Raw genomic sequence first — 27,040 nt, 5'->3', positions numbered from 1 at the left:
CTAACAATATAATGCTTATCTTTACACAATATTCTGATAGAAAATTAAGTAATTAGCCTCCTTCTGTACGTCTATATCTGTATATAGAGTAGTAGTAGACGTAGTAGCCGTCTGACGTAAAGAAATGCATGTCAGTGTCGTAACATGCCACCGGCATATCTCTCTCTCTATATCTATGGGGTTAGGCCTAAGCTTCTCTTCCTTTATATAGGCTATATATATATTTATTACAATATTTATATCATACAGTGGACAACTAAGCCTATAGGCCTATGCATGCAATGCCCTGATACATTTAGTGCTGAAATCTCTGACAGCTGAACCGTGAGGTGGACAATTATTATTTTAGGAATGTAGCCTAAAAACCAATACAAAAATAGGCTATGAAGTTTTGCATATGCTACACATCGAAACACAAGGAATAGTGTTTTTGTAATTGGTTATAGCTGTTTTTAAGGACACGTAAATGTGGCTCATTTGGCCAACATCCCTCGTTTATTGATGGTGCTGGCTGCGCCAGGTCGGATCTGAATGCAAATGGGTGTCCGTAAAATGTCTCAAATGTCCGGTAAATTAAAATCTTCCCTGTCATGTTGTCCGGTGCCAAATTTTCTTAAAGGAAACTCTGGAATGGCATTTGTTTTATGAAGATTTTAGAATATTTGCATGAAAATCTATCGCCAATTGGATAGAAACCTAGCTATAGACACCCTAGAGACTCATCTGGAGGTTGAGCATTTTTTCGTCTCTATCTCTGTAATGTGCCTGTTTCTATGTAATTGTATATGTATTTATGTAAACAATAGGGACCACAATGGAAATAAGTCCCGACTTTATTGTGCAATTAGTCAATTAATAAATAATCAGTTAAAAAATCTTTGTGTATATATGAAAATGTATGCACTCACTAACTGTAAGTCGCTCTGGATAAGAGCGTCTGCTAAATGACTAAAATGTAAATGTATATGTATTTTTTTTACTGACAAATAAAATCAACCAATCAATCAATCCAAACTGTGCAGCGGCCAATAGATGAATGGAAAGAGACATCTGTTACAAAACACTCAAAACTTTAATAACATTCGGAGATTGTCAAGCCAAGCCTTCTACAGTGAGGGAAAAAAGTATTTGATCCCCTGCTGATTTTGTACGTTTGCCCACTGACAAAGAAATGATCAGTCTATAATTTTAATGGTAGGTTTATTTGAACAGTGAGAGACAGAATAACAACAAAAAAATCCAGAAAAACGCATGTCAAAAATGTTATAAATTCATTTGCACAGAAATTTCAGCCTGTTTTGGTGGGATTGAGTTTTGGCCTGTCTGGTGACATCACCAGGCGGTAAATTAGTTAATAGACCAATAAGAAAGAGAGTTCCAAACCTGTCTGCAAATAATAGCTAGTTTTCAGTTTTCCCCTCCCCACTCAGACCACTCCCAGACACTCCTAGCAACATTCTTGCTTTAGAAATTGCTCTTTGCTAAGCAGCTATTTTTGTTTCTTTTTGACAATTTAAATGGAAAACAATCACAGTAAGGTTCTTAACTGCTACACAGAAATGATTTGATATTGAGATAAAAATGACTACATTGAACCTTTAACTCTGCCAATGCATTGCTGACACATGCCAGCTCTTACAACGCCTGTCAGCGATCAGCACTCCTTGTAAATACAACCACCTGGTCCATGGACCCTGTTGGAACCAACCAACATAAGCTCCTCATAAGAATGAGGATCTCTCCCCTTCCCCTTGTTTTGTTTTTACGTTTTAAAGGGGAATTTCAGTATTTTAGTACTGTTATATAGTTCCTCAACCTTGTTTTGTTCTATAATGACTCAAAAGTGTGGCCCCTAATTTGTCTTCTTGTACAATTTGAAAAACCAATGAAAATTACATTCACAAAAAATTGTATTGAATTGAAACGATGAATCATACTGTCTGTGCTGCTCTCATAACATGTTGGATTGGAAATCTGCCCTGTTTCTGTGACGTGCATCTATTTCATCCCAGATATGGTGTCAGAACAAAATTACAATTTGTCAGATGGGATTTGATCCCATGAACATGAGCCATGGAGGATGATGAAAGGATTTAGGATATGTTTGGTTTCTCTACAAGATTAACCATAAGGAGGTAGGAATCAGGACGTTTGTCGAAGCCAAAATCAGAGAGAGGAAATCAAACTTTTGAAACACATCCTCATTGAGAAAATCAACAGTACAAAAGATCAAAGATGGTCCTAGATTCTAACATTCTTTCCAAACATTCACTACAGCTACAATAGCCTGGAGGTGATCGGCAGGAGACAACAGAGGAGCGAAGAAACGGAAGAGGGAACTTACATTTCCTCTTTTGAAGATTGTGACTGAAAGCAGGATGGAACCATGGCACTGAGCCACTTCCTTCCCAGGTTGCTCCTCCCCACCAGAAATACATTCTACCGTAACACCATCGCAATACCAATTGATAAAACCTTACTCTCTTAACATCAAAATCATATGTCTAATATAACTTACATACTTGCAATGAGTTATGTTGCTTCTACTATTTTACTAGTAGAGGATAGACTCACTCTTTTTACTCCAAACCATTATCTATCTGCCATTAGTCACTACAGTCCCTTGCTTCATCCCGCAACGAGCCATTGTTTACAGATGGCTCAATGCGGAAGCTTCTGTAGCCTGGCGTCCTTGATCAACCAAACCTAAACTATGCGGTTTCACCAAAATAACGTTTCCCGTCAACAGAGGCATATCCAATATCTCTAGGAACAATACTGTCCTTCGCTATGAAAAAATGTGTCCTTCACTATCAAATAGCGTTTCAAACATGTTTTTGCCCAGGGTCTCCCATTTTCTGCCTGTGGGCTGCCATTGTAGTCCATTCTAGACCACGCAGTCACGCGAGAGTAAACTACGACATGATCTCCCACTTCTACAGGCGGAAAATGGTGGACCCTGGGATAAAACGTGTTTTTAATGCTTATTTGATAGCGAAGGACACATTCAACACAACGAATCATAAGTATTGTTAATAGAGATATTGGATATGCCTCTGTTGACGGGAAACGTTGGCTCGTTGCGGGACAAAGCAATATAGGCCTATCATTGGTGGATCGACTCACTCTTTTTATTGTAAACCATTACCTATCTGCCACTATTCACCACAGGCCTATCCCAGCTTGTTCTGTTGTTGTTGTATGTTATGTTATCGGTAGTGGATAGACTCACTCACTCTTTTTTACTTTACCATGCACTAGTCATCATACAACTACATCCCTAAATTGGTATGTGTTACCTTTGACCCCCATGGTGTTAAATCTGTGACCCTTGAACCTCCCTCTCAGACATGAAAACATAGCTGCTCTTTATGTCTGGTTAACGGGCCTCAGATGTTCCCTGTGCTACTGCCCACAGCCTAACACACACACACACACACACACACACACACACACACACACACACACACACACACACACACACACACACACACACACACACACACGCACACCATTGGGCGCCATTGACGCTCTGAGCTCCCTAATTGGCCTATTAGGTAGGACGGAGGCGGGAGTATTTGATATGTGTGGCTAAGCACCTGTCAATCAAATGCGATTACACCCGCCCCCCTCCGCTTTTCTCTCTCTGCCTCGGCAGTGCACAGTCAATGTGAGACAGACATAAAATAGGCAGAGCAGGCTGTGTGGTTTTGGATGAGCGGCGAAACGGTTCGCAGACTTCACACATACACGACAGGATGTAGCAGCGGTGAAAGAAATAAGAAAGGAGAAGAAAAGCGCATGAGAAGACCGCAGGTGTAGCCTATGAAAGAGGACAGAAGCAGAAGCCGACAGTAGCAGGATTACTCACGGCAGGTTATGATGACAGCACCGCGGCAGGAGCTTCTAACCTGAAGTACAGCTCCATGCAGTTGCATGCGCTTTTGTTTGATGCAACACTGGATTTTTACGCACTAACCAAACTCTGACTGGCACAGTTCAGATACTTTGTAGCACAGAGGGGAGCGCTGAAAGAAAGAGGACAGAATGGCGAGCCAAAACGACTGCTGTGTGAAGGTCTCTTTGAGGTATGCCCCTCCGCGGTCCCTGAATGCCCACTGAAAGATTTCTGCCGACCTTTGCAGAACGCATTGTGTCTGTCACTGTGTGTCTCTGTTACCGGGCAATTAATTAATTGATTCCCTTACAAGTGCGTCCTAGAAGCATTCTCTGGTGATGTTATTTAGCTGTCCATATGCAGAGTACAGCAATAACTGCATTATTATAAGTACAGTTAGAATGTGGCTTGCTGTTACAACATATGGGTTGTGTTCTTCTAGCTACTGTACACAGAGCAGATAAGGCAAAGCATGTGCGAGCATGTCTTCATATAGGTCCAGAAGATTATGTAGATCAGTGCTATTATGCTGATAGGCTGAATGATCTGATGGTCGAAATCATGAGTGTTGTGTGATTCTGAAAGTCCACAGCCCAGGTGCGGGCGGGGTAGGCTATCCATGGGGCATTTCAGACTGGTCTCGTAGACTAGACATAACATAGTGAATGTAAATCCGGGACACACAAATTAGTATGATATGTTACGTTTGGTATGGTAACATGAGACAGATGGTTACTTAATGCAAAAACGAAAGTAGTGTGGTTGGTCTGGGTGGACGGGTGGGCGTATAACGTGAATGTCTAGCAATCTCAAATCAAATTAAATCAAATGCTATTTGTCACACGCGCCGAATACGACAGGTGTAGACCTTACCGTGAAATGCTTACTTACAAGCCCTTAACCAACAATGCAGTTTTAAGAAAAACAAGTGTTATGTAAAAAATTGATTTAAAAAAAAAATATATATATATATATATATATATAATAATTAAAGAGCAGCAGTAAAATAACAGTAGTGAGGCTATATACAGGAGGTACCGGTACAGAGTCAATGTGCGGGGGCACAGGTTAGTCGTGGTAATTGAGGTAATATTTACATGTAGGTAGAGTTAAAGTGACTGTGCATAGATAATAAACAGAGAGTAGCAGTAGAGTAAAAGAGGGGGTGGGTGGGAAGGTGGGCAATGCAAATAGTCCAGGTAGCCATTTGATTAGCTGTTCAGGAGTCTTATGGCTTGCGGGAAGAAGCTGTTAAGAAGCCTTTTGGACCTAGACTTGGCGCTCCGGTACCGCTTGCCGTGCGGTAGCAGAGAGAACAGTCTATGACTAGGGTTGCTGGAGTCCTTGACAATTTTTAGGGCCTTCCTCTGACACCGCCTGGTATAGAGGTGCTGGATGGCAGGAAGCTTTGCCCCAGGGATGTACTGGGCCGTACTCATTACCCTCTGTAGTGCCTTGCGGTCGGAGGCCGAGCAGTTACCATACCAGGCAGTGATGCAACCAGTCAGGATGCTCTCGATGGTGCAGCTGTATAACTTTTTGAGGATCTGAGGACCCATGGTGATGTGGACACCAAGGAACATGAAGCTCTCAACCTGCTCCACTACAGCCCTGTTGATGAGAATGGGGGCGTGATCGGTCCTCCTTTTCCTGTAGTCCACAATCATCTCCTTTGTCTTGATCACGTTGAGGGAGAGGTTGTTATCCTGGCACCACAAGGCCAGGTCTCTGACCTCCTCCCTATAGGATGTCTCATCGTTGTCGGTGATCAGGCCTACCACTGTTGTGTCGTCGGCAAACTTAATGATGGTGTTGGAGTCATGCATGGTCATGATGTCATGGGTGAACAGGGAGTACAGGAGGGGACTGAGCACGCACCCCTGAGGGGCTCCCGTGTTGAGGATCAGCGTGCCAGATGTGTTGTTACCTACCCTTACCACCTGGGGGCAGCCCGTCAGGAAGTCCAGGATCCAGTTGCAGAGGGAGGTGTTTAGTCCCAGGGTCTTTAGCTTAGTGATGAGCTTTGAGGGCATTATGGTGTTGAACGCTGAGCTGTAGTCAATGAATAGCATTCTCATGAAGGTGTTCCTTTTGTCCAGATGGGAAAGGGCAGTGTGGAGTGCAATAGAGATTGCAGCATCTGTGGATCTGTTGGGGCGGTATACCAATTGGAGTGGGTCTAGGGTTTCTGGGATAATGGTGTTGATGTGAGCCATGACCAGCCTTTCAAAGCACTTCATGGCTACAGACGTGAGTGCTACGGGTCTGTAGTCATTTAGGCAGGTTACCTTAGTGTTCTTGGGCACAGGGACTATGGTGGTCTGCTTGAAACATGTTGGTATTACAGACTCAGTCAGGGACAGGTTGAAAATGTTAGTGAAGACACTTGGTCTTACTCACATCGGCTACGGAGAGTGTGATCACACAGTCGTCCGGAACAGCTGATGCTCTCATGCATGCTTCAGTGTTGCTTGCCTCGAAGCAAGCTTAGAAGTAATTTAGCTCGTCTGGTAGGCTCGTGTCAATGGGCAGTTCGTGGCTGTGCTTCCCTTTGTAGTCTGTAATAGTTTACAAGCCCTGCCACATCCGATGAGCGTCAGAGCCGGTGTAGCACGATTCAAACTTAGTCCTGTATTGACGCTTTGCCTGTTTGACGGTCGTCGGAGGGCGTAGCGGTAAGAATGGCGCCGGAGGGGATGGCTGCCGTTTTATGGACTCTTAACCAACCGTGCTATTTTGTGTGTTTTTTTTTCTTTAATGAGTCGGACGAGAGGGATTTGCTCCAGACACCCGACAGGGCCCTCATCCCCGTCATTCGCAGTAGAAAGAAAGGGAGGAATCGCGGAAGGAGATCGGGGTGCCTGGTAAGGAGCCAGCGACGAGCGGCTGATCTGCCTTTGCCATCGATACTATTGGCCAATTTACAATCGCTTGAAATTAAAGTGGACGAACTACAAGCACATATATCCTACCAACAGGAACAAACTGTAATCTATTTTGTTTCACCGAGTCGTGGCTGAACGACGACATGAATAACATACAGCTGGCGGGTGATGCACTGTATTGGCAGGATAGAACAGCAGCCTCTGGTAAGAAAAGGGGTGGCGGTCTATGTATAGTTGTAAACAACAGCTGGTTCACGATATCTAAGGAAGTCTGGAGGTTTTGCTCGCCTGAAGTAGAGTATCTCATGATAAGCTGTAGACCACACTATCTACCAAGAGAGTTTTGTTCTATATTTTTCGTTGCTGTCTATTTACCACCACAAACCGATGCTGGCACTAAGACCGCACTCAATAAACTGTATACGGCCATAAGCAAACAGGAAAACGCTCATCCAGATGTGGCGCTCCTAGTGGCCAGGGACTTTAATGCAGGGAAACTTAAATCCGTTTTACCTAATTTCTACCATTAAATGTGCAACCAGAGGGGGAAAAAACTCTTGACCACCTTTACTCCACACACAGAGATGCGTACAAAGCTCTCCCTCGGCCCTCCATTTGGCAAATTTAACCATAATTATATCCTCCTGATTCCTGCTTACAAGCAAAACCTAAAGCAGGAAGCACCAGTGACTCGGTCAATAAAGAAGTGGTCAGATGACGCAGATGTGGTCTTAGTGCCAACTTCAGTTTGTGGTGGTAAATAGACAGCAACGAAAAATATAGAGCAAAACTCTCTTGGTAAATAGTGTGGTCTACAGCTTAGCATGAGATACTCTACCTCAGGTCTCAAAACCTTGAGACTTCCTTAATATTAGTTTTTGTGCACCAGCTGTTGTTTACAAATGTACACACACCGCCACCCCTTGTCTTACCGGAGGCCACTGTCCTATCTTGCCGATGCAGCGTAAACCCCGCCAGCTGTATGTTATCCATGTCGTCGTTCAGCCACGACTCGGTGAAACATAAGATATTACAGTTTTTCTTTGTCCCGTTCGTAGGATATTCGTGATTGTAGCTCGTCTATTTTGTTATTCAATGATTGTACGTTGGCTAATAGGACTGATGGTAGAGGCAGATTATCCACTCGCTGTTGGATCCTTCTCTTTCTCCTGCGAATGACGGGGATTTGGGCCTTGTCGGGTGTCTGAAGTAAATCCTTCACGTCCGACTCGTTAAAGAAAAAAACTTCATCCAGTACGAGGTGAGTAATCGCTGTCCTGAAATCGAGAAGCTCTTTTCGGTCATAAAAGACTCTGGCAGAAACATTATGTACAAAATATTTGTACAAATGAAGTTACAAAAAACGCGAAAAAACACACAATTGGTTAGGAGCCCGTAAAACGGCAGCCATCTCCTCAGGCGCCAGGTTACAAGTTCGAATCTCATCATGGACAACTTTAGCATTTTAGCTAATTAGCAACTTTTCAACTACTTACTACTTTTTTGCTACTTTGCAACTACTTAGCATGTTAGCTAACCCTTCACCTAACCCTAACCTTAACTCTTTTAGTTAACCCTGACCCTAACCCCTAGCCTAGCTAACGTTAGCCACCTAGCTAGAATTTGTAACATATCTTACGTTTTGTAGATTTGTAACATATTGTACATTTTGCAATTGGTAACATATATTGTACGTTTTGAAAATGTGTAACATATAATACGAATTGTAATTTGTAACATGTCATATGAAATGGGTGATGGACATCAACAAATTAATACATACCATACGGAACTTAACATATCATACTAAATGGAGTGTCTCGGATTTACATACAGATTTGGATTTGCAAGATCGAATCTCATCACAGACAACATTAGCATTTTAGTTAATTAGCAACTTTTCAACTACTTACTACTTTTTTGCTACTTTGCAACTACTTAGCATGTTAGCTAACCCTTCCCCTAACCCTAACTTAACCCTTTTAGCTAACCCTTCCCTTAATCCTAACCTTAATCCTTTACCCTAACTCATGACCCTGACCTTAACCCTAACCCCTTTTCTAGCTAACGTTAGCCAGCTAGCTAATATTAGTCACCTAGCTAGAATTCGTAACATATCATACGTTTTGAAAATTCGTAACATATTGTATGTTTTTAAAATTTGTAACATATAATACGAATTGTAATTCGTAACATATCATACGAAATGGGTGATGGACATTCACAACGTAATACATACCATACAAAACGTAATATATCATAGTAAATGGAGTGTCTCGTACAGAATAATAGACCAGGTTGGGCGTTTCTGCCAGTCACAATAATATCAAATTCTCTCCATGTGAGCTCTCCATGCCATGCGTTGTTGCTATTGCAATAGGGTGTCTTTTCATTGTTACAACATAATTGCTTTCCCTCAATGACTCAGTGTTAGAAAAAAATTGCATCAGACCTTGCCAAAATGTGCTTGTGCAGTTGAGTCGAGCATCACAAAGAGATTTAAGATACTGTTCCCCAAAGCGATGACATGTCCTTCACATTCATTCACTGCCTTTGTTGAGAATAAACCCTGAAGGCATGGGACTGGGGTGTGAGGTTATTGATGAATATTGGACATCATTTGCGTGCCATAGGGGGATATTATATATCACAGTAGGCTATCACCACCCAGCTTGGTTAGAACTTCATGGTGTACTTCAGTGGATGTAGACTACATAGACTAGTAATGTGAGGAGGCATGACTTAATTGGGCTTGTATAGTATATAGTATATCTGCAGTCATGTGAGTGCAATGTGTGCGCGCGCGTTTCCCTTTCACTGTGTGTGCGTGCGCGTGGTAACCTAGCCACAGCCTGACGGTTTTGCCCCGTGGCAAGGCGGTGGGGAATCAGTACCTTTTGAAGTAAACCGGAATATTGATGGCTCCATTTCCCAATTTTCCCGTGCAGTGGCCCATGTGTGGTTGGTAGGCAAATGGCAACAAGACTCGTAGCCTATAGTCAGCTGGATGCGTCCCAAATGGCACCCTATTCCCTATATAGTGCACTTATTTTGACCAGGGCCCATAAGGAGAGAAAACGGTGCCATTTGGGACGCATCCAGCTGACTGAGTAGAGGCTAGGAGCCTTGTTACCATTAGCCTACCAACCGGACATGGGCCACTGCCAGGGAAAATGTGGATATCAATATCGTGGTTGACTTCAAGAGGTCCTGATTTCCTCCGGTGAGGCATGAGACCGTTAGACAATGGGCCGACACACCACCACGGGGCAAAACCGACATTAGAGTCAGCCTGTCAGTCAGTTCCTTTGTGCTTTGTCACAATGTCCAAAAGAGGAAGTAGTTTAGCCTACATTTTGCTGAGGCTTTTCAAAAAGGGTGAAAAGAAGAAAAGCGATGCTGCTTGTTCATTGGTGTTAATCTGTTCATATTAGGAAGTTGGCTGTGCTGTAAGGTGGGGTTATAAGCCTAGGTCCTACTATTGGTTTATTTAACTGGCCGGGGAGGGGATGGTATGCGAGGATGAGTGAAGGTGACAGGTGGGTATCAGTTATAGGTCACACCTCTCACACACCTTTCACACAAACACACACAGTAGGAGCCTGACATGACCTGTCAACACAGCAGCAGGAGACAAGGCCTACTGTCCATATATGGTCAGCTGTCTCTCTATTCAAAACTGCATTATTCGACAGATTATTTTGTAACTATGGAAGTACAACTTATGTAATTAGTATTAGTTACCCTGTACTAGGTATAGGCCTACTGTAAGCACAAGCAGTTGAACAATACTAACCAATGTTAATTCAGTAACAAACATGAAATAAGCACATGGAGGTATATAATAACCATAATACCATTGTTGTAGTGGGAATCTTAAATGTGGTGACACATGCATGCTCTGTTCACTTCTTCTTCGTGTGTGATCTAAAATGTGCGTGTGTGTGTATTTACTCTGTTCCTATTGGGTGGCACTGAAAGCAGCATTAGTGACAGGAAGTAGGGAGGCATACAAACAAACACACGGATAAAGATGACTTCCTGTGGAACTAGGGATGCATCCCAGATAACACCCAATACACTACTTTTGATCTGATCTCAATGGGCCCTGATAAAAAATGATGCACTATATTGGGGAATAGGGTGCAATTTAGGATGCACATTAAGACGGATTGTCTTCCTAATGACAAGGAATACTATTTCGGGGAACACCAGGCCACTGATAACAGAGAATGGATGGATGGCGTGTAATTGCTCCCACATTTATAGTCGGAATTCTGTTCTATAGCAGAGGAACTGAGACTAGGACTGTGTTAGAAAAAGCTTGGGTTTGATTGGTGTGTGAGCCGATGAAGGGAGGTGTTGATGGCCAAACAAAGGCAGGTCATTCACCACCCTGACCTAGAGGCTAGACCCCATACCCCCGCCCCTCCACAGTCTGTGTCGCGACAGAGGAAGCCTTCACTAAACAACATTCAGACAACATACAGCCAACATACAGCCAACATACAGATATCCTGTTACACATTGACCCAGAATCCTGCATCCAAACCGTAGATCCCACATTTTCACTTATCCTCCAGCTTTCCTTCCAGTGCTGTCGATGCCATCTTGAGGGCTGGTGTTGGCTTGAGGTTGACAGATTTATGTTGCTGAGGGCTTGGTCTAAGCCATGTGTGTGTTTATTTGTGACTTTGTTGCACCCTTTTGTTTAATCTCTGTGTGTGGGAAAGCATATGTGCTTTTCATGTATTTCTCTGTGTGCGCTAGCTCCTGTGTGAACATGTGCTTTTCGGTGTTTGAGTACTCTGAGTCTATTTCATCTGCAGGCCATGTTTGCCCCTCCTCTCCCCACCATCTTCCCCTCTCTTCTTCCCTCTCCACGCTCCTCTCCCCTCTCCCCTCTCTCCCTCTCCTCTCCTCTCTTCATCTCCATCCTCCTCTCCATCCTCCTCTCCCCTCCTCTTTTCACCCTCCTTCCCCGTCCCCTCCACCTTCTCCCTCCTCAGCCCTCCATCCCCTCTCACCGCCCCCCTCATTGCAGCCCAGCCCAGAGAGAGGTCTTACGTGAAGGTGTTGAGTCAACAGCCAGTCTTGTTATAAATAGACAAAGAAGACGGAGAGAGGCTGTTTACTGCATGTGTCCTGTGACGACTGGACGAAACTGGAGGAAACTGGAGGAGAGACACGGGGTTGCATCCCAAATGGCACCCTATTCCCTATGTAGTGCACTACTTTTGACCAGAGCACTGGTCAAAAATAGTGCTCTATATAGGAAATAGGGTACTATTTGGGACGCAGCCAGAGAGTTTATCAGACAAGCAGCCAGCCACCTCCGCAGGGGGCTTTTAAACTACATTACCTTTAAAGCCCCCGGGGAGCTGAGATAACCCAGGTCTCTTGGGAGACTGTCTGATGTTCTGTTCTGCTCCTCTTGTGACGATGAGGCTGAAAATAGATTATTATTAATTTATTATGATGAATAGGTTATTATGAACATGAAAGGAGATATAAGGATGTACTGTTCACTGTTCCCATGCAGGAGTGATCTTTGTATGTTGTTGTGATATTCACAGAAGCATTTTACCATACTGGTCTGACATGGCTTACATTTTGACTTCAGTCTGTGTGATGCAACGTGTGTTGTGTGAGGTAGCTTAGTGGGTAAAAGCGTTGTGCCAGTAACCGAAAGGTCGCTGGTTCTAATCCCCGAGCCGACTAGGTGAAAAATCTGTCGATGTGCCCTTAAGCAAGGCACTTAACCCTAATTGCTCCTGTAAGTCGCTCTGGATAAGAGCGTCTGCTAAATGACTAAAATGTAAGTTATGTTCTACTACGAACTTTTCCTTGCTGCTTTGGTCTGCATTCCGACTGTCACAGGCCATGATATTGACACAACAGTGTGTAGTCTAGAATACGACAGAAGCCAGGGGGTGTAGAATGAACTGATAAAGAAGTGTTTTAAATAGGAATTTAAAAGGATTTGTTTTGGTTGTTGGATATATGTCCTGTGTAGGCTGTGTGTGTCGCGTCTGTTTCCTGTTGACACTGTGAACCGGTCACTGGGTCGACAGCCTCTCTAGGGGGTCTACTTTACAGGCCTGGCTCTGGTGGGAACTAGCCTCTGGTCATTGTGTGTGTGTGTGTGTGTGTGTGTGTTAGTGCTGAGCGATTAACCAAAATCATTGGTTCAATTATATTGAATTCCATTTCCTTCTGTTTTTTTTCTGTGAGCTCAATGCGCACACATTGCATAGTTTCTCTAGAGATAAATCAGATCAAGCCCAACTGGGCAGTCTAGTAGGGAGTTGTAGTTTCCAACAGGACAAAATTCGACATAGTTTAGCGCAGAAAACGTGGTAATTAACTACAGTGACCATAATCCATTGCGTACCGGTGTGTTTCTTTTACGCCTGCTACGTTAGGTTAGTGTCAGGAGAGAAGGGACAGAAGAATGCGTGACAGAAGAATGTGCAATCGAAAGGGATCGAAAGCAGTTTCTTTGCGAGGTATCTGTACCTGGAAATACATGATCTAAGTGATTGATAGTTGGTATTCAGCAGTCATAAAAGTATGCCTTATTTACTTTGAAGAACTACTAAAATAGTGATTTTGTCAGACAGCATAGGCAGCAGCTCTATAGAGATGAGGACTTGGAATGAAATAATAGTCATCAAATGAAACAAATGTAATATACACAACAACTGAAATATTTTAGTAAAGTAATGTGAATAAATGATGGTTAATAAGCACTAATGGGCAGTCACTACCATCATGGGACTTTTATTAATTGTTTTATTCTGTGTTACAACATTCAACTCATATAATGCAAAGTGCATTTAATGTAAAAAAAAATACATATCCAAACCGAAATCGAAAACCTTGATTATTTTTCAATAATCGAACCGAAACCGAACCGACCACAAAAATCACTATTCGGAGAATGGCCCCTGCCCTCATGGTCCCCTCATAAGGCTTCAGGGCCTACAGCTCTAATGGTTAGCTCCTGTTAAGAGCTATTCCAGGCCAGATACTTACTGTAGCCTATAAAATGCATCCCTCTCCACCCTTCCTTGAAGTAAAGCTGGGTTGAATGAGCAATCTAACATAACTGGATAAGTGAAAGCAAATGTTCAACTACATAACTTTCTAGGAACGGAAGCAGGGGCAGACACAATACAATGTTGTTACTAGTGTAGCTAATTACAGTGTTACAACAACGGTATAACAGCAACTGAAAGCGTTGCCAAGTATTCCAACAGGGCACCAGATCTACCAACAACATCGTCATTGAGGTCCCTCTCCAGACACACACACTCTAGCCTCTTCACCCTGGTCACATGGTCTCTGACCTCTAGTCATTAGAGAAAGTCATTTGCTAAATGAAAGACTTTCCTGGCTGGAACTGGGACGGTTACAGAGACAGAAGCCTGGGAGAGTCAACAAAGCATGGTGCCGTTAGTAAAGAAAAGTAAAGTAGAGCAAAGCCTTAGCTCAACACAGACGTACTTAGGACTGTACACTACAGGCCCAATTGGCACATTATATTGGCTCATATAAATACAAGGTTTATTACCCATTAACTCTCCGTTACTATAAGTAATCACTGATCGCTAACCACTTATCTGTCTGGAGTGGTGGAAGCTATATTGTGGAACCCTTGTTTTGATCTATCACGGCTCTATTGGATATAAACTCAGCAAAAAAAGAAACGTCCTTTTTTCAGGACCCTGTCTTTCAAAGATAATTCGTAAAAATCAAAATAACTTCACAGATCTTCATTTGTAAAGTGTTTTAAACACTGTTTCCCATAATGAACATGCACCTGTGGAATGGTCGTTAAGCCACTAACAGCTTACAGATGGTGGGCAATTAAGGTGACAGTATGAAAACGTAGGACACTAAAGAAGCATTTCTACTGACTCTGAAAAACACCAAAAGAAAGATGCCTAGGGTCCCTGCTCATCTGCGTGAACGTGCCTTAGGCATGCTGCAAGGAGGCATGAGGACTGCAGATGTCCGCACTGTGAGACGCCTAAGACAGCGCTACAGGGAGACAGGACGGACAGCTGATCGTCCTCGCAGTGGCAGACCACGTGTAACAACACCTGCACAGGATCAGTACATCCGAGCATCACACCTGCGGGACAGGTACAGGATGGCAACAACAACTGCCCAAGTTACACCAGGAATGCACAATCCCTCCATCAGTGCTCGGACTGTCTGCAATAGGCTGAGAGAGGCTGGACTGAGGGCTTGTAGGCCTGTTGTAAGGCAGGTCCTCACCAGACATCACCAGCAACAACGTCGCTTATGGGCGCAAACCCACCGTCGCTGGACCAGACAGGACTGGCAAAAAGTGCTATTCACTGACGAGTCACGGTTTTGTCTCACCAGGGGTGATGGTCGGATTCGCGTTTATCGATGAAGGAATGAGCGTTAAACCAAGGCCTGTACTCTGGAGCGGGATCGATTTGGAGGTGGAGGTTCCGTCATGGTCTGGGGCGGTGTGTCACAGCATCATCGGACTGAGCTTGTTGTCATTGCAGGCAATCTCAACGCTGTGCGTTACAGGGAAGACATCCTCCTCCCTCATGTGGTACCCTTCCTGCAGGCTCATCCTGACATGACCCTCCAGCATGACAATGCCACCAGCCATACTGCTCGTTCTGTGCGTGATTTCCTGCAAGACAGGAATGTCAGTGTTCTGCCATGGCCAGCGAAAAGCCCAGATCTCAATCCCATTGATTACATCTGGGACCTGTTGGATCTGAGGGTGAGGGCTAGGGCCATTCCCCCCAGAATGTCAGGGAACTTGCAGGTGCCTTGGTGGAAGAGTGGGGTAACATCTCACAGCAAGAACTGGCAAATCTGGTGCAGTCCATGAGGAGGAGATGCACTGCAGTACTTAATGCAGCTGGTGGCCACACCAGATACTGACTGTTACTTTTGACCCCCCCTTTGTTCAGGGACACATTATTCAATTTCTGTTAGTCACATGTCTTTGGAACTTGTTCAGTTTATGTCTCAGTTGTTGAATCTTGTTATGTTCATACACATATTTACACATGTTAAGTTTGCTGAAAATAAACGCAGTTGACAGTGAGAGGACGTTTCTTTTTTTGCTTAGTTTAGTATGGATCCTTACTGTGTTAGATCAGTGATTAGGGCGATGGGAAAATGCAATGCCACAGTATACAGTCTAATCGATAAGTGCAAACTCATGGCAGTACAGAAGCTGTTGCATTTATCAGGAGTCAACAGTATTATTTTGTTATTGTAAGTCCTGGGGGCTTACAGTAGGACTGTAGGTGCCCTGTTCACTGCCTAGCTGTTTTTTAAGAGGGTCGTTCCATTTGATTTCAATCACTTTGTGATTTGAATGAAACTTTTCATACATATTTGCACATGGTAGAAGTGTGCAGAAAGTTACTTTTTGGTAGCAGAATGCCAAAACATTCAGGAGATGGAGGTGCTCAAAGTGAACCATTATGCATAATCGGGTTGGGCGGTATCCAGAGGCAGTTTGGAACTCGGTAGTTAGTGTAGCAACTGAGGACAGATGATTTGTACGCACTTCAGCACTCGGCGGTCCCGAGCTTGTGTGGCCTACCGCTTCGCGGTTGAGCCGTTGTTGCTCCTAGACATTTCCACTTCACAATAACAGTACTTACAGTTGGCAGGGGCATCTCTAGCAGGGCAGACATTTGACAAACTGACTTGTTGGAAAGGTGGCATCCTATGACGGTGCCACGTTGAAAGTCACTGAGCTCTTCAGTAAGGCCATTCTACTGCCAATGTTTGTCTATAGAGATTGCATGGCTGTGTACTCGATTTTATACATCTGTCAGCAACGGGTGTGGCTGAAATAGCCGAATCCACTAATTTGAAAGAGTGTCCACATACTTTTGTATATATAGTGTATTTCTTTCCAAATGTATTATTATTATTTTTAAGAAAGCTCATTAAGTTGTACAACTATCTCAAAAGGTTTGCTGCATGCACAAAACGAATATTAGACAGCAGGGATCTTGATCCAGGAGTGGATTGATTGTCTCTGCTGTAACCAAGAAGCTTGATCTTGTAAGCTAGCCACTTAGCTAGCAAGTTAGCAAACCAAATGCATAGCTGGATAAAACATTTTTGGGCACATCTTAGACAGTTAAACTTCACGAAAGCTTCCGTTTTCACCATTTGCTCTTTGTTAACAAACATACTATGTGACTGGCTCAATCAGCTGCTTTGGGGAACGTCTTAAAAAATTACGCAACAGGCGAATTGAAGAATGCAATCTGCTTTATCTATTAACCTAGTGCACAAGTTGACTGCAGGTATTTATATGAAAATTATAAATATTACATTTATGAAAAAACAAGCAAAAAATTGTTTCAGTGGGATTAACGGTATTGAAAATCATACCGTGGGTATTTCAAAATACCCTGGTATACGCTATACCGCCCAAGCCTAATGCATACCCCACCATACCATGAGACAACCATGTCTTCATCACTGGAAAAGATTAACGATTGAGTTTGATAAAAGTTTTATAATAAAAAAATTCATTTCTTTAACCTTTTTAACATCAAGTATCCAAAAATTAGTAAACTGCAACAACAACAAAAACGCATGTTGTAGCTTAAACGCTAATTTACATCATCTGAGGTGTGTGTTGTTCCTGCCATCGGTTGAGACACAGCATACTCTTGATTACAGGGTGGGTGTCATTTCAATTATAGACATTTTAATAATAGAATGGACCTATCCTTTCAGACCACTGCAATTTAGCGGGTACACCATTTACTTTTAAATTGAATTGACATTTTTACTTCCAATTACTACCACAAAGATGGCTGCCGGTCCACCCACCGTCGAATGTCAACTTAAATGGGAATGTCTATTCTATTATCTATATTTTTATGATTTCAAATCAGATGAATATGGAGATTATGAATATGGAGGAGATGTGTCAATGTTTGATTTAGTTTGATTTTATGCAGGATTGCATTGGTCTGTTTTTAGCCTGCCAGGGACTGTGGACGACAGCTGACTAGCTATCTCCGACACTGTACTGTGTGAAATGTTGATTATTGTGCTTCTGTGGTAATGTGTCTTATTTGAATATTTTCCATGAGCTGTAGATTCAACATGACTCGTGTGTTTCAGTGTGTTGTGGAGGGGTTGTGTGTATGTGTTTGTGTCTGTGAGTTTTTATTTTTCTGTGTTTGCTTCTCTGCGTGTGTGTGTGTGTGTGTGTGTGTTTCTGTATATATATATGCGTGTGTGTGTTTGTTTCTCTGTTAGTGTGTGTCCCTCGAGGTGTTATGTTAGTGTAGTTGTTAATGAACTCCTCTGGGTTCATCAGACAATCTTTCTGTTGCAGAATAACTTCCTGTTAGGCCGCGTGGGCCTCCCGCACACTTCCTGTTCTCTTCCTGTTTCTGAAGCTGCTGAGCAACTGTCTCTGTGTTCAGCGTATGCAACCTATTCACGGTGCGCACACAGTCAGAGCGTTATTTGAATGTTCACAGGTTTTGAAAGACCGTCTGTTGAGAGTCAGTTGGATCATTTGCATCCTATTGATATCAGATGTCAATCAGGTTACCTAAAAAGACAGGGCTTTTTCAAAGCCATTTAATTTCTTCAAAGATACAGACAGTTTACAGACCATCTCACATTCAGATCTGACTTTTACATTGATTTACACAGACTCAGTGTCAGTAGGTTATGTGGAATGTATCCTCTCAGATCACGAAATACTGTATGTAGCCCAGGCCTAGATATTTGAGCAATAAGGCCTGAGGTGTTGTGGTATATTGGCCATTATGAACTGGGTGGTCGAGCCCTGAATGCTGATTGGCTGACAGCTGTGCTATATCAGACCGTATACCACAGGAATTACAAAGCATTTATTTTCACTGCTCTAATTAGATTGGTAACCAGTTTATAATAGCAATAAGGCACCTCTGGGGTTTGTGGTATATTGCCAACATACCACGGCTAAGGGCTGTATCCAGGCACTCGGCGTTGCATCGTGGTAAGAACAGCCCTTAGCCATGGTATATTGGCCATATACCACTCCCCCTCGGGCCTTATTGCTTAAATATACCTCGCCTAAGGGCTGTTCTTAGGCACGACGCAAAGCGGTGTGCCTGGATACAGCCTTTAGCAGTGGTATATTGGCCATATAACACAAACCCCTGAGGTGCCTTGGCTTATTGCAATTATAAACAGGTTACCAACATACATATAACAGTAAACAAGTAGTTTTGTGTCATACCCATGGTATATTGTCTGAAACGTTTCTGTTTTGTTTAAACCTTTCGTTTATCCACTTTCTTGCACTATGATTTATTGGTCACCATGATGTTTTAATAAATATCTTTGTTTTGCATTCAAGCCTCAGTTTTGGACAGTGTGAGTGTCTCCATCTCTTCATATATTGTCTGATATACACACGGCTGAAATGCTGTTTCAGCCAATCAGCATCCAGGACCCAAACTACCCGGTTTATAATCAGATATGTAGTGCATTCGGAAAAGTATTCAGACCCCTTGACTTTTTCCACATTTTGTTAAGTTACAGCCTTATTCTAAAATGGATTAAATACAAATGTTTCCTCATCAATCTACACACAATACCCCATAATGACAAAGCGAAAACAGGTTTTTAGAAATGTTAGCAAATTTATTAAAAATAATAAACAAAAATACCTTATTTGCATAATTATTCAGACTCGTTGCTATGAGACTCGAAATTGAGCTCAGGTGCTTCCTGTTTCCATTGATCATCGTTGAGATGTTTCTACAACTTGATTGGAGTCCACATGTAGTCAATTAAATTGTCTATGTCAGAGCAAAAACCAAGCCATGGGGTCGAAGGAGTTGTCCGTAGAGCTCCCAGACAGGATTGTGTCGATGCACAGATCTGGGGAAGGGTACCAAAAAATGTCTGCAGCATTGAAGGTCCCCAAGAACACAGTGACCTCCATCATTCTTAAATGGAAAAAGTTTGCAACCACCAAGACTCTTCCTAGAGCTGGCCGCCCGACCAAACTGAGCAATCGGGGGAGAAGGGCCTTGGTCAGGGAGGTGACCAAGAACCCTATGGTCACTCTGACAGAGTTCCAGAGTTCCTCTGTGGAGATGGGAGAACCTTCCAGAAGGACAACCATCTCTGCAGCACTCCACCAATCAGGCCATTATGGTAGAGTGGCCAGACGGAAGCCACTCCTCAGTAAAAGGCAATTGACAGTCCGCTTGGAGTTTGCCAAAGGGCAGCTAAAGGACTCTCACATCTTGAGAAACAAGATTCTTTGGTCTGATGAAACCAAGAATGAACTCTTTGGCCTGAATGCCAAGCATCATGTCTGGAGAAAACCTGGCACCATCCCTACGTTGAAGCATGGTGGTGGCAGCATCATGCTGTGGGGATGTTTTCCAGCGGCAGGAACTGGGAGACTAGTCAGGATTGAGGAAAAGATGAACGGAGAAAAGTAGAGAGAGAACCTTGATGAAAACCTTCCAACAGGACAACGACCCTAAGCACACAGTCAAGACAACACTGGAGTGGCTTCGGGACAAATCTCTGAATGTCCTTGAGTGGCCCAGCCAGAGCCCGGACTTGAACCCTATCGAACATCTCTGGAGAGACCTGAAAATAGCTGTACAGCGACATTCCCAATCCAACCTGACAGAGCTTGAGAGTATCTGCAGAGAAGAATGGGGAAAAACTCCCCAAATACAGGTGTGCCAAGCTTGTAGCGTCATACCCAAGTAGACTCAAGGCTGTAATCGCTGCCAAAGGTGCTTCAACAAAGTACTGAGTAAATGGTCTGAATACTTATGTAAATGTGATATTTCAGTTTATTTTTATTATTTTGTTTTAAAAATGTCTAAAAACCTGTTTTCATTTTTTCATTTTGGGGTATTGTGTGTAGATTGATGAGGGATAAAAACAATTGAATCCATTTATAGATTAAGGCTGTAACATAACAAATTATTGAAAAAGTCAAGGGGTCTGAATACTTTCCAAATGCACTGTAGACTCACTAATCGGAATGTAAGAGAATAACTTATAATGTAGAGAGGATGTATACTGTTGTATGACCTGTTGATGTGTCCTGTTGTGAGTGTTGGGTTCCACCCAGTTTTATAGCATGGGGTGGTGGTGGTGGGGCAGTTCTTTAGGACAGGAGACCATTATCTGTGGACTGGCTAGCTCAGCACAAAGCACTGCAGCTAGTTAATGACATCAGGGCCATTCACTGTCTGTTCTGTGGTCCGTCTGGCCTGAGAAGAGGGAGAGAGAGGGTGATAAAGGGAAGGAAATACAATAGGTGACTAGGGGGAGGGTGAAAGTGTGGGGAGGTGCTCTGTTCAACTCTGGCCCAAAAGAGAGGGAGAAGGAGGATGGGGGGAGGGGAGCGATAGGGGAGGAGAGATAAGTTGGAGAAAAGAGAAGATGGTGGGTAGAGAGGGTAAGAGGAAGGTTGGGAGGGATGTTGAAAGAGAGAGAAGAGAAGAAGAGATAATAATAATAATAATAATAATAATATGCCATTTAGCAGACGCTTTTATCCAAAGCGACTTACAGTCATGTGTGCATAAATTTTTACGTATGGGTGGTCCCGGGGATCGAACCCACTACCCTGGCGTTACAAGCGCCATGCTCTACCAATTGAGCTACAGAGGACCAGGAGGAGGTAGAGAGTGTGTGTTTTTAAAGAATAGACAGAGCGGGGCGGGGCGGGGAGCTTAGAGGGAGAGCGAGTCAATTGATGATGTCCTCTTTTGTGTAACTGTTGCTGCTCTCTTGGATGCTAGTCCCTGTGAGGAAGAAAGGATTGGTTGTCACAGATTAAAAAAAAAAAGGGAAAAATAGAAGAGGGGGAGAGAGAGAGTGAGAGAAAAAAGGAAGTGTCCTCCACAAAAGGGACAGTGTAGAAAATAAACATCAGTCCTCTGTTTTTTTTGGTGTGTGTGTGCGTGCCTGCTTGCGTGTGTGTGTCACATTCTGTATAAAATGTGTGCTAATGTTATATACGTGTGTCTGTCAATTGGTTGAGTGGCAATGTGTTGCGTGTATAATTTTGAGGCGTGCAGCTGCACCCAATCTCTGATTCTCCCACACAGAGAACCTACTTAGAGAGAGCGAGATAAAGACAGTAGCCTCTTGAGCATCCAGGCCTCAGGTGTCTAATCTAGAACCACAGAAGAGTCAGGAGACTAAATGGGTTCATGATTTTCCAGATAACTCTCCTCTGTTCTTTATCACTATGTCTGACTGTCACTCTGTTATATATTATAAAAGTGACACGCCATTTACCAAGAAGTAGCCTTGTAGTTTTAGAACTTTGTAGGCTTTTTAAAATGTTTTTCAATGGGCAAAAACGTAGCACAATGGTCTTCAAGCCAAATACTTCATAAAAGGCATCTTGCAGAAGTAAATTCATCCACAAACACAAATATATATTTTTTATACAACAGGAAGGTCTAATCTTGAATGCTGATTGGTTAAAAGCGCGTTCCAGACAGTGTCTATTCCACAAATCACCACCGGCTAAATCTATGACGTTAAAATGCCTATTTACTCTGTTCCATCTGACTGCGCAATCCACTATATCATCAGCCCAGCCAGCCACTACAAAAAGTATCTAGACATTATCTAACATTTCTTTTAGACTAATATTTACTTTTCAACAGCTGAGATTTGGAGAAACCTTGCTGTCTCTCCGACATTTGCAACATTGTTTCATTATTCAAATTCAATCTCCAGCTGTCCCATAGTAATGAACGTGTAGGGGTCAGGACGAGACAGACAGGCAGGCAGCTTTTCTCAGCCAGTCGAAATCATGAATCAGCTGGCATATTTTTAATGGATATATACAATGAAATGTCAATTGAAAAAAGGTAAAACTAAATGAAGTGCAGCTAGTTTGCAGTCTTTCCAGCTTCAGTTTGAAGTGATTGTGTTATGTGTTGTTGGCTAGCTCCTCTGAACAACAATTTCCTGACGAGAGAGCACATTTTCTATGCCAGGCGAAATCGTGCCTCATTAGCTCATTGTTATGTATGTATCCAAATAAATGTCACTAGAAAACAGCTTAAACAAATGCAAATGCAGCTACTGTTGTTATTCTGGCTGCACTGTTTGATGTGACTGTAAATTAGCCATAGTTGGCTAGCTATCAAGCAAGGGATAAGAACGTTGCCAGCCAGTATGGCAATGGAACATTTAGAACAAAATAGCCCCATAACATCAAAGATCCACCACCATATTTTACAGCTGCAGTTTCTCTAGAGATAAATCAGATCGTGCCCGATCTGTGCGATGTATTAGAGTTGTAGTTTCCAACAGGCCAATGTTCTACATAGTTTAGCGCAGAAGACTTGATAATTAACTACAATGACCATAATCCATAACGTGGTTACTTGTCCGGTCTGTGTTTATTTTACGCCTGCTACGTAAGGGGAAGAAGAATGTGTGATCAAGAGGGGATACATAGAGAGCAGTGTCTTCGTGAGGTATCTCTACCTGAAAATACATGATCTAAGTGATTGACAGTTGGTATTCAGCATTCATAAAAGTACAGTGCCTTGCAAAAGTATTCATCCCCCTTGGCGTTTTTCCTATTTTGTTGCATTACAACCTGTAATTTAAATTGATTTTTATTTGGATTTCAGGTAATGGACATACACAAAATAGTCCAAATTGGTGAAGTGAAATGAAAAACATTCACTTGTTTCAAAAAATTATACAAAAATAAATAATGGAAAAGTGGTGTGTGCATATGTATTCACCCCCTTTGCTATGAAGCCCTTAAATAAGATCTGGTGCAACCAATTACCTTCAGAAGTCACATAATTAGTTAAAGTCCACCTGTGTGCAATATAAGTGTCACATCTCAGTATATATACAGCTGTTCTGAAAGGCCCCAGAGTCTGCAACACCACTAAGCAAGCGGCACCATGAAGACCAAGGAGCTCTCCAAACAGGTCAGGGACAAAGTTGTGGAGAAGTACAGATCAGGGTTGGGTTATAAAAAAAGATCTGAAACTTTGAACATCCCACGGAGCACTATTAAATCCATTATTAAAAAATGGAAAGAATATGGCACCACAACAAACCTGCCAAGAGTGGAAGAATGGGCAGAAATCCCAGTGGCTAGATGTGCCAAGATACTTGCAGCTGTAATTGCTGCATAAGGTGGCTCTATATAGGTATGCACGCTCAAGTTCTCAGTTTTTTTGTCTTATTTCTTGTTTGTTTCACACACACAAAAAAATATGTATCTTCAAAGTGGTAGGCATGTTGTTTAAATCAAATGATACAAACCCCAAAAAAATAATTCCAGGTTGTAAGGCAACAAAATAGGAAAAATGCCAAGAGGGGTGAATACTCTCGCAAGCCACTTATTTACTTTAAATAACTACTAAAATAGTGATTTTGTCAGACAGCATAGGCAGCAGCTCTATAGAGATGAGATGATGACTTGGAATGAAATAATAAAGTTATTAAAAACCCATCAACTGAAATATTTTATTAAAGTAATGTGAATAACTGATGGTTAATAAGTGATAAGCAGCCATGGGCAGTCACTACCATCATGGGACTTTTATGAATTGTTTTATTCTGTGTTACAACATTCAACCCACATAATGCATAGTTTATTTAATGTTTAAAAATAAATCATCGAAACCGAAATTGAAAATCGTGATAATTTTTTAATTTCAAAACGAAACCAAACTGACCTCGAACACTAATCGCTCAGCACTAACGTCATCTGGTCATAGCACTGTTTCCAATACAAGTGCCAATGCTGTTTAGCAAACTCCAGGCGCTTGTTGGAAGACATAAAATACATTAAAATAAAGCTCTGGCCACACACATCAGGGGTGGGTTTTGCGTCGAAAGAAAGATGCGCAGAAAATAACCCTATACCTACTGTAAAATATGGTGGTGGATGTTTGATGTTATGGGGCTATTTTGCTTCAACTGGTCCTTTGTTAAGGTCAACAGCATCATGAACTTTAACCAGTACCAGAATATTTTAGCCAAAAAATTGGTTTCCTCTGCCAAGAGGCTGAAACATGGTCGCAAGTGGATCTTCCAGGAAGACAATAACCCCAAGCACACATCAAAATCGACAAAAAAAATGTTTATTGACCTCAAAATCCACATTTTGCAATGGCCATCTCTGGACTTGAGTAATTGTATTAGTGTAAAATAATATAATTTCCTTATTATTTTTGTTGCATAAAATATAGCTCAGTATTTGTGTTATTTATTTAATACAGTATTTTGAGCTCTTCTTTATCAAGGGTGCCAATAATTTTGGACCTGACTGTATATCGAAAATGACAGCGTTGTCACAAATTTGATGATATAATCGTCAAGCCCATTCTAAAGATTAGGGGACATGACCTGGAAGTAAACGGAAGGGGCGGTTACTTTCACAGGGTATAAGTCTGCTAGGACAGGACAGGATTGAATGGCCTACCCTCCTTTATTTAAATACAAAAGTCTCTCTCTTTCTCCTATTTCCCCCTCTCACTTTCTCTCTCTCTCTCTCTCTCTCTCTCTCTCTCTCTCTCTCTCTCTCTCAAAGAGACACACACCTCTCCTTCACGCTCGAGCGGGTGACTCTTTGGCACAGCAGGACCTGGCCTCACACAATGCATACATACACACACCCTTGGTCTCTGGCCTGGCTTCACACACACGTACGCACACACACGCATGCACGCACCACATACACTAACTGTATGTATGCTTGAATCTTTTCCACTCCACCTCCCCCAACTCAACCCTGGCCCAGACAGGCAGACCCCAGTTATCCCTCCCATCTTCCATCCCTTCCTCCTCCCCCATTCTGTCCACCCCCCCCCTCTAATCTTCCACTGGTGGTTTCTCATGTAGAGCTGGAGTCTGCAGTGTGATAATTAGCTATTCTAAGCACTAAGGTTAAAAGAGTATATGAACATTGTTTCCAGAGAAAAGCCAACAATTCTTTGGTATCTGGAAATGTGACCTGTCAGATTCAATGACACTCTCATGTTCTATGACTGAGTGGAATTTATTTAAATTGCACTGAATTAAATTATAGTTCCTGTCACTCAAACTGAAATTCAAATTCTACATCCTGTGGGGTGTGGCTAATTCAATTTGAATTTCAACTCATGAGTTGAATGGGAGTCAATTGTAAAATTCTGAATTGAGCACAACCCTGGTGTTAGGATGAGGCCAGCTGGTCCATGAGCACCTCCAGCGCTAAGAAGCTTAATTGTTGCTAGAGCATGTGGATTTGTGTGTGTGTGTGTGTGTGTGTGCTATTTTTTTTAAATTGTGTGTTTGAGTATTTGCTACTGTTTATTTTGTGTGTGTGTATCTGTGTGCGTTGTTTTTTTCCGATGTTGTGTATTAAGCTGCCGGAGAGATTGTGTGTGAATAGATAGAGAGGGATTTGTGTATCATATGGCAAAGCTTGAAAAACACTGATTTCAGCAGAAAATACTGTCTGTGCCATTGTAGTACACTCGGATTAATCCCCAGCATCTGATCAGAAATAGTACTGCAATACTGGTGCTAGTAGCCAATAGCTACATGTAGGGTTTGAATTGCTTGTTTCCTTTGAATATGGCTCATATGTCCCCTTTCTATGCTGATGTGGCGCCGGAGGGGATGGCTGCCGTTTTACGGCTCCTAACCAACTGTGCTATTTTGTGTGTTTTTTCGCATTGTTTGTAATTTATTTTGTACATAATGTTGCTGCTACCGTCTCTTATGACCGAAAAGAGCTTCTGGATATCAGAACAGCGATTACTCACCTCGAACTGGATGAAGATGTTTTCTTTAATGAGTCCGACGCGAAGGATATACTGCTTCTCCGAGACCAGGCCCAAATCCCCGTCATTCTCGTGAAGAAAATATGGAAATACAGGGGGTGGAGGTCGGGGTGCCTTGTGAGAATTAGTCGGTGAGTGGATAACCCGCCTCTACCATCCATTCTGTTCGCCAACGTGCAATCACTGGAGAATAAACTGGACGATGTCCGTTCGAGACTACCCTACCAACGGGACATAAAAAACTGTAATATCTTATGTTTCACCGAGTCGTGGCTGAACGACGACACGGATAATATACAGTTGGCTGGGTTTTCCTTGCATCGGCAGGACAGAACAGCTACGTCTAGTAAGACAAGGGGCGGGGGTGTGTGTCTATTGGTCAAAAACAGCTGGTGCACGATGTCTAATATTAA

At 42.6% G+C, this 27,040-nt stretch overlaps 1 protein-coding gene across 2 annotated transcripts in view; it reads left to right on the top strand.

Annotated features, from left to right (window-relative positions):
- Nucleotides 1–3,945: 3,945 nt before the first annotated feature.
- Nucleotides 3,946–27,040, top strand: part of kif21b (kinesin family member 21B) — a gene marked incomplete at its 3' end in the record, with an annotated part of 91,941 nt that continues 68,846 nt past the window's right edge. For both annotated transcript variants that reach the window (XM_084167472.1, XM_084167471.1), the window contains exon 1: nucleotides 3,946–4,088. In XM_084167472.1, the coding sequence (XP_084023598.1) occupies nucleotides 4,048–4,088 (41 nt within the window). In that variant the 5' untranslated portion in view covers nucleotides 3,946–4,047. The remainder of the gene's footprint in view (nucleotides 4,089–27,040) is intronic.

This window comes from Coregonus lavaretus, assembly GCF_964263955.1.
Source record: "Coregonus lavaretus genome assembly, chromosome: 8".
NCBI lineage: Eukaryota > Metazoa > Chordata > Actinopteri > Salmoniformes > Salmonidae > Coregonus > Coregonus lavaretus.
The sequence above is the reverse complement of the archived record's forward strand: the minus strand, read 5'-3'. Positions and strand labels throughout refer to the sequence as shown.